Genomic DNA, 16,335 nt, shown 5'->3' on the forward strand with positions numbered 1-16,335 from the left:
TCCTGCAAGCCAACTTGCTGGTCATCTATAGACTAGGATAGGAAATTATATATACAGAAAAACTTCAAAAGACACACAGACACACAAATACACAGAACAGAAAAGTTTATGTAATCCTGTTCTATGTGTGTGTTTATGTCTGTCTTCCCCTTTTCCTCCCTTTTTTTAGTAACTTCTAAACTGTCAGCAAGCACATCTTAGAATTTTTGGATTAACACTACTCTTAAAATGTTAAACAATACTAAGATTAAAGCAGACAAAGTGAAATATATGAGTTGAAATTATCTTTTAAAATATTTAAATTGGCAATATAAAATACCGGATTATGAGTTAAAATATCTTAACAACTAGATTCTTAAACCCATTTTAAAGAGGAAAAATTAGCCAAGGTCTTAAAAAAAATTATGGGGTGACAAAAACATTTTCTTCCTCTACCACCGGAGTATCAATTTTACTGCTGTAGTTGTTTTACATCATAGTAGTTTTCCACCATTGGTAAAGTCATAACAACTATCACTATGAGAAATTTACAGAGGTTCATCAAGAGTATGTTATGGTCAGATAGTCATTTTTAGATCTTAGTTACCCTTTCTTAATGACCTTTTCTTAATGATTCATACATGACTAAATCCAAAGTTACATCCATTATGTTATGGATTTCTATGTAACTATGTCCCAGAGTGAAGGTAGTAGTAATTAGTGCATTTGAGTACATATTAATATCAAGCACAAAGGGCAGTGCCAGCCTTCCCATTGACACAGTGCATTTGCATATAACATGGAGTCACATGCAAAAACACTGTAAATATTTGAAAACAGGGAAGCCTAACAAAGGATACAGCTGGAAAGAAACTGGAAAACAAATACAGCCTAAATATTTAATATAAATCTGCTGTCTGGAATTTCCTGACCTGGTAAAACCAGTAAAATAGAAAAGGGGAAAAAAAAAAGCACGCCTTGTTAAGTGTGATTGTTACAGTTTATGCTAAAATATTTTACTTGTACTCACTGAAGACAAAAAAGTAACACCTTGTGTGTTTAAGAAAGATGTTAGTCGTAGCTCTTCAGTAGTTATCACCCAGCATCGCCTGAATTTATGCCACAATGGCTGCAGATTTACCAATGTATAGGACAAGCAGGACTACATGTTCATAGCAGAGTTCCACCGTGCTGGTGAATGGCTAAAACCAGTGGGTATATTTGGCATATCAGCACATGGTTTCTGAAAATGTTTCCCTTCCCAGGTTTTCATGCTAACCAGCAGCCTACACGCAAGCTATAGAACACCAAGAATAATGTTGCCTTTGCAAGGGTCAGAAAACTGCCAAGTAACAGGCACGCTTCTTTACCTGAACAGATGTAGAATAGGTTTGAGGGTTTTATTACATTTGACTTCCAGTAACAAGAGGGTAAAAGAGTCTTGTTAATAAAACTTCCAGAAGTCCATACTCACTAGTTCTCTGCCTAATTAGGTATTTCCAGAAAAAAAATACATGAACCCCACCACCACACACACATACACAGTGATTCCCGATAGTTATTGTCAGTGTTTTCCCTTGCCATGCATATAGGATACCTGTGGCACCACAATTATTCTGCAGCTTTGTTGTAAGTTGCTTAAAGTGATATAAAATAAATTGCTCTTAAAATTATATATATAATTTTTACAGCTATGAAAGTGCTACTCTAAATATTTTTAAACAAAGCGAAGCAGTACCTGTTGGTGTTTGTAAATGCATCTTGACAGAAGCAGCCCCTCTAATCACAGCAGTCTAAGCGCTCCTCTCCCGTGGCAATTAAACCAAGCAGCCTCTATAATTTAAAAACTGGGCTTTAAAATTGGCCCCAGCACAGTTTAGACTGCTGGTCTGACCCGTTAGTGTCTTGAAACTGCATGTAGAAATGCTTTTCTGAACTAGACAGAGAATTACTGTCACAGTCCCTAAGTCTTATCTTAGAAAATCTCAGTTCTTCAGTACTGGCACAGAGACAGGGGTCAAAACCTCCCTTGTGCAGATGCAGTTACAGGTATGAGATGAACAGCCCTGGAAAGGGCAGAGACGTTCTGGTGATTCTGGGGAAATCCATTCACAATTCTCTAAACAGCAGCTTGCACAGTAGCTCCTCTGGCCAAAGCTAGCTCTGTACTTCAGCACTGGCGAGCAGAAAAGGAACATTACTCATTTTTGTAATTATTTTGCAGTTTTTCAGATGAGCCCCAAAATAAACAAAGAAGGGTCCTGAGGGTTCCTCCTTCTCCTGCATTTGAAGTCACAGTTGCTTGTAGATCCTGGTATTTTGCTGACCCTTGTTAAGAAGGAACAAGATGTGCTTCTCCTCCCACCAGGTAAGAAAACCCAGGACTTGTGAGGAGGGCTGTGCAGCCAACACAGCTGTTAGAATAAACCTTGAGCTGAATCACTAGTGGGTGTGTATAGCTGTGTATGTTAGTATCAAAAATAGAAGATGATACAAGTTTAAAATTACCTAAGGCATGCAATGACACCAATTGTGAAGAGATTCAGTGTGCACTATATATACTCAATATATGAAATACATGTAGCCAGTACACTTCTGTATTGCTAGAACAACTTAAGTCATTCCCAACATGCGTTAATTTCAGCCATTTTATTTTCTAGACTGGAGGATGAGACAAATCACCAAAGGAAAAATTCTGTGCTTAAACAGAAAGCAATTTATGCTGAAAAAACTGTTAAGTTCTGTCCCAGAGAAACACCTTCCAGAGAAGTTCTCTTTCCTCCTTCTAAGGCAAAGTCCCATGGCACAGCTGAGTCCACATGCAGCCACACATATGCCTGGATGTTATGACAACTGATAGTTTTATCAATAAGATTATGAAGTGTGTATTGAACAACAGCTAACTGCTATGCTGGAATTAGGTTATATTGTTATCTAAGCATATGGCTGGCTGAGCTGCAGCTCTCAAGGCACCTCACCTTTATACAGACATGATGCACCAAAAAGAAAGCAAATCATGCCAGCTGAGACTATAGTCAAAGGTTCCCAAAGCTTTTCAGCAAATTTCCCCAATAAAATGACTAAATCAACACATAGTTTAAAGAACATTGAGTCTTGTGATTCTTACCTACATATACTCTTAGCTTCACACAAATCCTGTGGTAGCTATATACACAGGACTTTGCTCATATAATTCTCCCTATACAGTCAGGCTGCTCCACTGGGTCTTTACATCTTATGACCCAGTGTACTGACAGCCCTAGGCTGGCTCTCCCAGGCTGCTCTAAAGTTCAAGACCCTGACTCACAAATCTGCCAAGAATTCAGACCCACAAATCCACCCTACACACCTGAAAATAGCAGTGCTCTCTTGGGAATGGAAAACAGCCTCACCACACTTTTCCCCAGCTGTCCAACCATACTAGCAACTTCAAACCACACCTCTCATACATACACAGGTACATGCAGGTTTTGAAACCACTTTTAAAATCATTATTACGATTTTTGTTCTTTACTGCAGTAGAAATAATCTCAAGAATGATTAGGGGCCCTGAAAACACACCCATTTCCCAGCTTCTTCATTTTTTGGGCTTAGCATCTTTCATTGCAGCTGCTGGTTTCCAAACCACAGAGACTTCGTCGTATCACTTCACCCTATCTGCCACTGACAGATTACGGTGTCAAACCACCCCTCACTCTCTGTTGCTCCACCACAGAATGATGCTTATCCTCTCCCATCATTGCTTGCTGCATGCAGGTTTACCAGAGTCCTGGAGAAAAGCACAAGCAGCTCTGGCCTCAGTGAAGGTGCACACAGGTGTAGTGATGCTATTCTGCAATGACCTCTCGTGTGCACACCCTAACCTTACCATATATGTGAGGCTGCTTAACGCCTCAAGACTTCACAGCTTCAAGCTGCTTCACAGCTATTTCAGAATAACACATGCCCACAGCAGGCTACAGCAGAGCCTACCTTGCTTCACATGGCTATAGCCTAATGCCAGTTTACCTCTCAATGAGAGCATCAGACTGTTGAGTTAGTGTTGCTTTAGAAAAACTATTCATTAACTCCATACCTTTAGATCTTGTCTATGGGAAGTATAACAAAGTTGATTAGCATTAATTTAAAAAGGTTTGGTTTTTTAAGTTGTATTAAACCTTTGCATTGACACTCATAGGTTAGTGCAAGAATATCATAGTGGAAACCAAAAGCACATCAGTTCCCCTACAACTGTCCAAGTTCACTCTTGTGGTAAACACAATGTAGCTCATCCTGTCTGCAAAACCATAACCCTCTTTCACATTCTTACATGCACAAGCTCTTTGTAAATATCTACACCCCTTCAGAGAATTGCAGAAAACAGAGCCAAAGTTTTTAATGACAAGTGAAATTCTACTCCATTTCCCTTAAAAAAGAATAAAAGACATCACAAACAAAAGGTTTCTAAATCTGTAGGAACGTGACAAGGTAAATAATTTAAAATAAACTCATCAGAAGAAGAAATGTATCAAACATTGTCTTCAAAACTGGAGAAGCCAGCTCTGCATCACTGAATAGTTGATATTGATTTAATGGGAGCAAGAAGTTGAAAGAGTTCAGTGAGGCTGAAAATCCAACTAGGAAAACACCACTTGAAGAGCATGCCAAGTGAAGGTTAATTAAGAGAGAAAACCAGTTTTTTCACTTAACTTGTATACACTAACACTAGCACTGTGTTTGTGTTTCGTCTTACTATACACAGTTTGGGTTAGGTTCCTCAGTCTGAAACTGAACTATTTGTTGTGGCCCTGATCCCAAGCATCTGATGTCAAAAATACTCACACTCCTCTCTTTATATGCTAAGAGCAAGAGAAAGAAAAGCAAGACACTTACATAACTTAAAGCTGTCTTGTGGGCCTGACGTTTTATTACTTAATACTTCTGGAAAACAATCAAGATTAGTAGCTTATAATTTACTTTCTTGCATGCTCTAACACAAGCAAGTACATCCTGCTCCCATAAACTCCAGTACACGTGTAGGCTATGACAGAGAATAAACCCTCCATGCAAGACAATAGGTCTTAACTATGTTCACCACACAAACTCATTGATAGATAAAGGCTTAGATTTTTATTAACCTTCAAAGCACAGAAAAATACAAGGACTCTCTCTCTAAAATAAATATTGACTCAAATATCTACTCTAGTAGCCAGTAAAAGGAAAAACTCCAGCAGAGAGGTGAGGGGATGAACATATCTTGTCACTAAACTGCTCCCAGGTAGCCAGCAAGATTTCTGCCTGAAATTGCCTCTCACTAGCAATTCGAGCAACAACAGATGCCATTACACACTCGCCTTGAGCAGAAGACCTCCCACCTGCCTGAACAGAGATTGAAAATAAGATGGAAACAGCCATAATGTACTGAGAAGCAGACAAAGGGTTGTTGTATGATAACAAATAGTTCTGGCACGCTGTTAATTTTTGGGGGTTTAGTATTTCATTTATCAAAAGGACTTTCGGGTATTAAGGTCTAAATCTGATCTGTATGCATTCAGATTGCTATCAAATAAAAAGGTATCAGTTGCTCATGGCACTTTTTATGCATAAATTATGGCCTAAGATTTCAGCCAGTTTCTGTTGTCTCAGGAATTTCAAATTAAAATCATAATTTTATTCATATCTCTATGCTTAACTTCCTAAAAATAGGACATTCGTCTTTGGCAGCTTTTTATACAGTATTTGCAACTTCGCTTATCTGTCTGGGATAATCTGAATATAAAGCTTTTACTGGTATGATAACAAAGTTCTAACATTAATTTTCCACTCTGTGAAACAGGCCATGGATAACATGTTCACAAAAAAAGAATCTACACCAGTCTTGAGAGTACAAATTCAATGTTTTTCCATAGTTTGCCTCCAAGGTAAAACAAGCTACCTTCTGTCCTGCTGGGACTGCACAGCTGGCAGTATCTAAGCTAGCTATTTACACTGAGGCTGGGTGTGCATGAAATGAGTTGAAACCCCCAGCCTACATTATCTTCAAATGTCTGGCATTTAGGATGCCTCCAAGATGATCAGTGATCCCGTACTAAAGAAACTGGGAGGGTGAATGGCAGAAACTATGCAAAAAGCAGTCTTTTTGTAACCATTAATGCCGCTGAACATTGAGAATTGAGCTGCTCAGTGACCTGCTTACCTGAAGCATAATTAAAAATGCAGTAAGTAATCACCTCTACATCTTTTTTGCATCTATGCTAATCCTTTCTACCTGAATCTTACTCCTTTGTTACATCCTCCTGTGATACCAGCAGAAGTATTAAAAATGAGCCCCGAATCCTGCAGACTTGAACGTGTGCTTGAGATGCCTGTTTTTTCTGCTTTACTGGGACATAAAGTTAGGCACACACTGAAGTCTTTGTAGCTTTGCAGATCTCTTTGAAAACCTTGTGGATAAAAAAAACTTATGTGCTGCATGACAGCACATTAAGTGTTGGAAAATAACGGAAATAAATCAGTAACTAATGCCAACAGGGAGCCTCAGACACAAAAAATATTTATCTGCTAAAATCCACAAAACTCCCAGCTTTTCATTCCTTAAGTGCCTCCACTTTGCAGCAGGGCATTTGCAGTGCCACCACACAGGCTGGTCCCAAGGCTGTGGCAGGCTGGACCATATCAATATCGGAGTATAAAGAGGAGTATGGCAAATATTCTGTGAAGCTTGAACTGGACGTGACTGGCAGCCAGCGACCCTGCTAGAGAAACAGTGTTCCCAGGGGATGCATAGCTGCTGGAAGGAGGAGCAGGCAGCTGTGATACATACCAACATCAGGGTGAGCAGAGGGAGCCACAACAAGGTGTTTCAGCACTCAGTCCATGAAAAGGGAAGGTGGAAAAAGCTACTCAGGGCATGACATATGTCCCCAGTGCACCACTGGCTGTATTCACAAGCTCAGCATTTCCAGTCCAATACAGCCCAACATCAGGTATGCCAGCGGATCCTGTCTGAATGTTTCTTTCACCTGGTTGTCTAAGAGATATATCCTGCTTAGCTCTTTGAAAATAATTTCCTCCTGCTTTTTTTAATGTAAATTTTGTGTAAAGGATCCAAAATGTTCAACAAAGGGGCTATGATTTACAGCTCTAAAAAATTGGAAGTTGCAGCACTGATTACTGCAGTATTTAAATCCATCTTAACTTACCTACCTCTTATTTTTACAGGTAAAGCCAGATAGCATCAAACTCTCAGACACTTACATAAGCAAAAGACCTGGCCCTAACAACCTGCTTTGCAGTAAATACAATAATTGTATTTACATATTTCTTCAATGTTACACACTTGGTGGTGGTGGAAATACTGAACTGATCCCACAACATGTGGAGAAGTTTCTTCTATACAGTTGTTCTTCACCCTTGCCAAGATGTGAGAGGACTTTTACTCCAGTGTTATATAGCCTGGATAGGGAACAGCAATCTGCATATGCAGATTTCTCTGCAAAAAACCTACAAAGGTTTCCTCCCTGAGCCCTTCCCGCACTGCAGAACTTTCATTAAAGAAAATTCAAAGGCAACCTTGAGCAGAGATCCCTTGGGAGTTGCTCTGCACAGGAGTCGGGATGAGGCAGACCTAGCAGTGGGGGCACGGAAATGAATTCCTTTCAAGGTGTATTTGTCTTGGGGAGATGCTTGATTCCAGCAAAAGCATCTCTCTGAGCTTTTTACACAGCTAGGAAACTCTGCCCTTTCAGTTCTTCTCCATTAAATATCCCTGTTGCTAGAAAGTACATGGCAATAACTGCCAACAACTCCATGTGAAGATAACTGCTAACAATTCCTTTCTTTGGCCTTACCTTCTTAATTATGCTCATTTAATAACTGAAAATTATAGTGGTTTTTCATCAATAGATTTCTTGGTCTAGCACAGAAAGAAAAAAGACATTACAAATGCCATTAATATTCTAACATGTAATTATAACATTATAACTGACTAACGCTGTAACCTTGAAAGTGTTACAGCTGCTGAAGAAGAAAACAACAAAGACAAGGGGTTTTCTCACCCATAAGAATGCAAATGAGACAGGTTATAATTTAATTGCAAGCACTTCCAAAAATTGACTATGATTTTAGAAATTCACTAAAATACCTAGTATGGAAGCATCTTTGCTAGCATAAGAAATTAGGTTTGCAACCACCTATTATTAGAGCCGTTCATAAACGATTTAGTTCATGCCATGCAGTATGATACACCTGAACATTTTCTGAAGTAAAATTTCTAATGCATTCTCCTATTTAGAGAATTAATTAAAAGCCTGACTTCCAGATGTACGTGCCACCTGCAGCTCCTATTCAATTCCCTGTCATTTAAGCACCTGGCTTCACGTAGCCTAGATTGAAAACTGCAGTTTGGAGAACGTTATGGGTAACTCACAATGCTGCTGAAGAGTCCTTACCAGCCTCGGCTGTTCTTGGGCAAAACCCCTGCTGATTTTCTACCTAGACCTGGGGAAAACACTGGGTCAGATGCTCAGATGGTGCAAAGCAGCTAAGCTGTACTGAAATCCAGGACACACATGCTTTGACTGAGTACAGGTTGCATAACTGAGTCCTTTAAATGCAAATTTGCTTCAAGTAAAAGGACTGTCCTCAACGAAGGAGACACATTCTGTAATTAGAAAAACAGGACAGCTTGAAACTGGCTCCCTACAGGGCAAGGGGTTTGTACTTTGTATCTACATTCATAGCCCATCATAAATTTTAATTAAACACTTTGATGATTTATAACCTGCCACTCCTCAGATTGCTGTGAAAGGCACACAAGGCTGTATAGTATTTTTGCCCTGGAATCTTTTGAGTTCGTATCCTGTAAACTCACACTGTTCAAAATGGCAAGGCCCAAACTGCATTCTTGCTGACACCTGCATATATCCAAAACCATTCCAGTGAAGAAGCGCATTTGTCTTCCTGAGGGGTAAATTTGACCCATAGTTTCAAAGCAGTCCGAGAAAGTTGTCTGTTCATTTGAGTAGCCAATACAACTACAGGCAGTAACTACAGCTAGTAGTTCTGCTATTTTCTGCCCATTAGCTTTCTCAAGTCTTTGTATTCTCATGAAAATGTAAGTCCTCTGTGTCTGCCTGCACAGCTGAGTCTTTACGCTGGGAACTGGTACAATTTCCATTGTCCTCACCCCCTCTCAATGCATTCATTTTCCCTTGTACATGACTGTTCAATAACTCTGCCCTGGGACTGAAATTAATTTCAAGTATTTATTTCACAAAATACCCTAGAAACTTGTCCATTTTTTTAACTGTCTCAATTTAGATAATAAAAGATATTACTTTGGCTTACATATTCCCAAAGCCATGGATAATTTGGCCTAATATGACTTCATTAAAGTATTATTCATATTGTGCTTTTTCTTGCTAGTGAACAGGTCAGAGTGGACTGTAACAGTTACATGCAATTCATAGATTATGAACTCTCAGAATTTGAGTAAAACTGTGTACAATCTACATGATTAAACAATTGTTTAATCCCTAACAAATACCTGGAGTTTGTATTCCACAAAAGAAATAACCCTTCCTCCAGCATCACCCTCACTCTCACTGTTCCTCCACTCCTCTGTATACAAAACAAACTTCTCCTTAGCATGACTAGACCTCATGTATAACCAAAAGCAAGGGAACAAGAAAAACCACAAATGTTATGAGTGCAGCCATAGCAGTTTTTGCTTTTCCAGAGTTGTGATGTCAGATCCTATTCTTGCTGGCTCTGGGAAAGGAGCAGGTACCAAACCAGCAGGGCTCGCGCTGCTTTTCAAGCCTTGTGAATGATCCATGTGATGGGACTGGACACTGCAGGAACCTGCCTAGCTCCTTCAGAGAAGCATGCCCTTGGCACTGTCAAACCCATTTATCCTAGCTACAAGTCACAGCAAGCCTTAGTTTTTCACACCTACCTCACTGCGCTCTGTGCTGCCCTTGGAAATTATCTTTGTTTTGTAGCAAATAATTTTTAGGGGCTTGAATTTAACTATTAACTATTTGAATTTAAATATTAACTAAGGAGGAGTGGGACAGTCCTGGTCTTTTGTCCATATGCACGGACATCCATCCAGCTAATTTAAGGTTTACTGGAGCTTGACGTTGTGGTGATGCTTGCATTATACGGGTCTCTGGAGACGTAGCCTCTGTAACTTGCATTTGCAGCAGGATCTTTTTATTTTCTGTGCTCTTGAGGCATGACTGCCTGAGCACTGTGTGGTGCTAACAGTCCCTTTCCAGTTACAGAGGTAGAAAAGCATGATTGGCTGTAATATGATCAAATCATTCCCATACCTCCGTGCGTAGTATTTATTCACACCATAGGCAAAATCAACCATCACTGAACACAATGGCAATCAGGAATTCTCAGGACTAAGCATTACTTAGGAACTTAAAAGGAAAAGGGAGGAGGAGAAAGGCTGCATTATCAGAGAGGAGGAAAAGGTTCCCTCTGTTGCTCAATATTCAAACTAGTTGAATATTTACACGAGTATTTTAGAAGTGAGTTTGTACTCATCTATTGTAAGGCCACTAGAACCCTAACAAAACCAGGCACACGACAACTCCAAATGTTCAGTAAACAGAAGGTGTGGCATTTTTTATTTAAACGCAGAAGAGCAATTTCAAAGATGCATACTAATATGACCTTCATTTTCCTGTGGTTTTAGACCTCAGCAGTCAAAACTGTAGCAACCACATGTTACCAAGAACTGCTGTTTTAAGGGAATAATTTGTAGGGGAACAATACAACAGTTCAAAGAATCATACTGTTTTGACTGCAGAGAAAACACAATCATCCTGAGAAGTGTTAGCTAAACACTCATAATTAAGTAGAAAGGACAGATCCAGGCTTGATACTTTGTTTAGTTAAAACTCAGTCTATCCTACTTTTTAATTGGCCTGCAGACAAACCCTTACTGCTGCCTGAGACACTTAAAACATATCACAAGGAGATGAGTCTATGTTGTCATGACAGTACAGTCAATCTAAAAATCTGTTTGGGTGTTCAATATTTCAAATTATACAAATACATTTAAGACTTTCTCCTCCTCTCCTACTTCATCTCTAGAGGTGTGATCCCAGTTGAAGGTGTCTGTGCGCTATGCGTTGAGGATTGGGTGCTTTGCATCTTTCCCTCGGGTGACTCAGAACTGAATTTCTGTGTTCTCTGCAATACTGCAAGCAGCTTCACCTTGCTGTCCAACTAGAAAACGTTGCAATTACAGATATTTCCAATTTGTTTCTCCAATTTGCCATTACTCCGAAATCAAGCACAGCTTACACAGTCACTGCCAAACAGTGGACATTAATTTCACTGGAGAAAGGAAACAGGGTATTCCATTTACTCATCTCACCCACCATTTCCATAATGCTAAATAATGAAATCATCAAAAACTAGTTTTAAAATTTAGCTTTCCCAGTTTTGTCCAGTCTTCAGGAATCAGAGCATAGATTCCAACTACAGTTAGAAAACTGTCTATCCTGAGCATCGCTACCTCATAACTATGGCTGCTCTCTCAGACCCTGGTGATCTCAGTCATCTCTTGGGTACCCAAATGCGGTGCTGTGAGATCTCTGCTTACTACTGCAAGCAGTCAGGACACGCATCTGTGTTGGTGCAGCGGGCCCAAGGGGGTTTCCAACAGGGTTAGCAACTGATCCTAGAGGATTTTGGTCCTAGGTTAGCTTTAAAACCATATGTTTAACTTTCCTTTTGGTTAAAGGAGAAGAGAAAAAAAAAAAAAAAAGAAAAAAAAAGAGTGTAGCTAGCTTTAACCCTAATGTGGTCACTCTAGAGCAACCAAACTGACTCAAGCATTGCTAAGATCTATTTTTGGATTGGCCCCATGCAGGTGAAAAATTTCCTGTAACACAATTTGAACATTCAGGCCTAAGGTGCAGCAGAATGAGTAACTCTATTCAGCTGTTTACACGTGAAAATCAGAGCAGAGTTGGCATCTGGTGAATTTTACTACGGGCAGCTGTGACTGTGGAGACCCGTCACAGTTACTGAGCAGCAATCTGTCCAAGGTGGTTGGTTTATTTTTTTAATTTCCAAGGCAGCAACCCTATACAGTACTGCTTGTTTAAACCTGCCAGTCCACACCTCACCTCAGCGTGAACATGGAGGTGAAACCAAGTAGATAAATACTTGTGATGCACTTGCACAGAAAGCTTCTGTCTCATCTTCACAGTCAAAGAGTTGTAGTGATTCCTACAGTGTAAGAGATGACCCATGTGCCTACTGCAAGTCTGAGCTTTCCAGACATGCTGTGTGAGCACAGGACAGTCACTGTCTGTTCCCAAGTGGTCCCTAGTCACTACAGCAGATGAAAAAAGGGCTTGCTGCTGACAAAACTACTAACGTACCCAGCTTCTAGCTCATCCTCTTTCCCACAGTGAGCAAGCTGTGTCTTGCTGGCCTGCCACAGCAGTTCATCCAGCCCTACAGTATGCACCAGACAGCTGTCTCCCATGGGCTAATTGTTCAAGCAGTGCCAGCCTGTTCCCAGTTCTTGATAAAAATGGTAGTTGGGAGACGGCAGCTGCCCTTCTCAGACCAGTTCACCTCACCTGCAGCTCCCCAGCTCCCACTGGGAAAGTGGGCTGGCCAGGAAACACCAGCACAGCACAGCCACTGCTGCCTCTGCTAATCCCACAGCAGGACACAAGTCTGCCAGGGTTTGTTGAATCAGCCTGTGGCTTGCCTCCGTGGTGGGGCCATAGGCACAGCAGCCTTGCTTTACTGGCTGGGAGACATGACTCTATGCTTAAGGAGTAGGGATAAGATCACTACAGGCTCTTTATGTTGGTACTCGCAGTGGGTGTCAGCCCCTGCCCAGTGAATGCTGTTCTAGCAGCACTGCATGAGCATGTGTAGCCACTGAAATGGAAGATTTCCAGCTGAAAGGAGGAGGAATCATTCCTGACATTTATCAGAGGAGATAATTTTTAGGAAATCTCATTCTGATTTCAGTGGCATTCTGGATGACAAAATGAATATTTAAAGTACATAATTCTTTTGCTTAGAAAATAAGTCAACATTTTTCTAAGCAAGCTGGAGGTGGCAAAAATCCATCCTTCCTGATGCAGAGGGAAGAAGCAAGCAAAATACTAGTTTCAGGGCAGTCATCTCAGGCAAGTGCCACAGCAAGTTAGAGACAATTTTGTAGGAGCAAGGAGAAAGCAAAATGAAGAGCACCAGGAACTAAACATAATTTGTGCAGAGATAGGGATTAATAAGTTTTATATGTTTGTGAGGTTAACTACCCTCCTGGCTTAATAGCAGCACATTTCAGAGCTTGGACTGGGACAGCCCCAGCTGTGCTGCAGACCCTGTTATGTGAGCAGCACTTCCCAAAGCAAGGCTACCTAGCATAATGCAGGCTAGAAGGTAAGCCCTGGCTGCCGACAAACTCACTTGAATCAGACTTACTACAGTGACAGCAATGGAAGCCATGAACCTACTTGCATTGAACTACCCATTTTTCTTCCCTCTATATATTCACAATTAACAGGAAAAGCAGAAACTTCTTCATACACTACTGAGCAAGTGAAGAAAAGATTTATTCCCTGATACAATAACAAAGCACCACAGGATCAAAACACAACCTTGGCATTTTTCCTGCTCTTAATCATGCGCCAAGATTGCTACAAAACAAGTTGCACGCAGCTGAACAAAGTCTGGCAAACAGATATAGGGGCGAGGCCAGCATATCCCTGCTGCTCGTAGCCTGTCAGGGGGAGGAGGCAGCTGGCCTTCTGATGACCATCCCTGCAGCAGGCCCACATCCTTGCTGCAGCAGCACAGAAGTCCGACCTTGCATCTGCATCTGTGCCTTCGTTGAGTAAGAGGTGCAAAGTGCAGCTGTTCTGATCAATGCTCCCAACTCCCACACGAGCTTAACAGAAACGCCATGCAGAGCCTCAAGCAGTAACCCCACGATGGGCTTGGCAGCAGGAGGCTGCTTCCAGGGGACTGTGCCAGCAGGTTCCCACAGTGCCACGCAGCAATGGCCCACTGCAGGCTGCAACCCAATACTGTGATTCAAATAAGCAGCAGGAGGCTGGGTTCTAGTTGTTAACCTGTGCTCTTTTCATAAAAGTTACAGGTATAAAATAGGTACCATGTCAGAACTGGTGTGAGAAGTCTGTACAGGGAAGTAAAAAGCCAGATGAAGGATTGGTTTTTTTCTTTCTTCAAAATTCTCCAGTGCACTGGGTGTCACTTCCCCAGCTTCTGAGCACAGCTGCATCGGTACTCATACCCACAGGCAAAAAGTCCTTACAAACAGATGGACAGGCCATCTAAAGGCATCACCACAGCTAGCATGGCCAAGGGCTGGTGGCTCAGCACCTGGTATGTTTTGCTACTTGGTCAATAAATAGTTTTACTCCACGTGACAAAACTGAATGTAAGCACCATCAAAAATGGTGGCATACCTGCATTCAGCATTAGCACTACTTCCTGAAGTTAATCTGAAGTACAAGTTAATATTCTGATTGTAATTTTCAGTTTTATTGAAGCACTGCTTTATTATCCTGCTTCCTTCTTTCTTCTTTTTAGAGAATGACCGGAAAAGCTTAATTTAGCATGCAAACACCGAATGACAATGCTTTTATTAGTATGTGGCCTCCAAGAACTCAGTGCTCAATGGGTTTTTTTTTCAAGATCTGAAAACCCCATTAATTGGAAAATTTATTTTTGCACTCTAATTTGATCAACTCAGTTTTGAAATCTGAATTTTTGAATAAACAGTTAAACTTTCTAAACATATGAGGAAGGGGCTCACTAGGGTTACTACAGGCTAGGTGCACAGGAATTTGTAGTAGAAGTGGTGATGCAAAGCAGTGTGCTTGGCCCCATACATCTCCACACACAATGCTACATTTGGTACATCCCATACATAGTAATTCTATGGATTTCTTGTTCGGTGCTGTCCCATCTTGATGCTGCTCTTTCCTCAAACAGAGGACCAGATAGTGTGGTTCAGGTATGAGCTCTTCTGTTAATTCAGTCATCCAACAGCTAATTCAAAAAGTTCTTAAAAAAAGTATTCTCAGATGACTGATTGACTTTACTTCCCAATAAACTTAACACTGCTTGGATAAGGAAGGAAAAGAAGTATAAACTAGCCTATCATAACCTAAATATGAGTTCCTGGAGTCCTTGAAGAACAAAGTTTGAACCCAATCCTATTTAGTTCTTGAGGCGTAAGTGCATTTTATTCACAGCTATGTCAGTAACTGTGTGCATATTACAATACCTTTATGAGCTGGTTTGGTTCACTCCCTTCTTCCACGGTAATTAATTTAGACCTTCCATTTCGTTCATTGTCCCGAATGCCAATGGCAACCTGAGTAGCCTTCAGCCGCTCATATTTATTGCATGATGAGCCACACCACTGATAGATTTCCTAAAATAATTAAAAGCATACACATTAGCAATAAAAGTCAACACTGAATAAAATTATGAAATTAATGTTTTCTTAATTATTTTACTGGCTCTAAACAACCAGAACATCAGTGAAGCTACACCGTTCAGAAATATTTTCCAGAAAAGATCTGCTAAGTCACCTAAATATTTGTAATATGCAAGATATTTATATAATATAATTTATCATTCACATATTAAGAGATTGTTCAACCTCAGAATAGTCAGAGATCTGGTTTGACTGAGTTTTATCACAAATACAGATACATCTTCAGCTACCTAAAGAACCTGAAACTTCTAAATCTGGTACTGCAAATTGTTTTTATTTTATATCTGTCAGTTCCTCTTCTATGCTACTTCAGCAGTGCTGGTTCTCATCTGTGGCAAGAAACAAAGTAATTTCAAAATCTCAGGGAATACTCTGACTGTATCTGCTACTCAAAGGTAAAGTTAGATCTTCTAATCCAGTTTCTACGTTGGTGACTTTTTGCTGTATAATGATATTTGCTCTGCTGCAACAAACCACAAAACCAGCTCAAGTGCAAACAGATGACATGGGTGTTTTCAATAAGAAGTCTTCCTCACTAGAAGATTTTTCCTCAGTGTACAGCTGCTCTAATGCTCATAAAATTTTATTAACCCTAGATTAATGCAAGCCTTTTCAACTGTAGTTACCACAAATATCTTTATAAATTACTTCTATAGATTTACAGATCAGGAATATGCAGTTTTTCTGGTCAGTTAAACCACCAAGTTTCTCCCCAGCAGAAGACAGGATATATACCTTGCCCCCCTTCCTGCCTCAGAAACTGACTAAAATAATGAGAAGAGTAATTTTGACAACATTGACGACGATGTAAAAAAATGCCTTAATTCAGAAAATGCAGGAGCTAGGAATGA

General features: G+C 40.4%; 1 protein-coding gene across 2 annotated transcripts in view; it reads right to left on the reverse strand.

The window, feature by feature from the left end:
• The window catches only part of SCIN (scinderin), a 50,820-nt gene that overhangs the window by 16,351 nt on the left and 18,134 nt on the right, over window positions 1-16,335 (reverse strand). For both annotated transcript variants that reach the window (XM_055806630.1, XM_027795512.2), the window contains exon 4: window positions 15,269-15,418. In XM_055806630.1, the coding sequence (XP_055662605.1) occupies window positions 15,269-15,418 (150 nt within the window). The remainder of the gene's footprint in view (window positions 1-15,268; window positions 15,419-16,335) is intronic.

Source organism: Falco peregrinus, chromosome 5 (assembly GCF_023634155.1).
Source record: "Falco peregrinus isolate bFalPer1 chromosome 5, bFalPer1.pri, whole genome shotgun sequence".
Taxonomy (NCBI): Eukaryota; Metazoa; Chordata; class Aves; order Falconiformes; family Falconidae; genus Falco; species Falco peregrinus.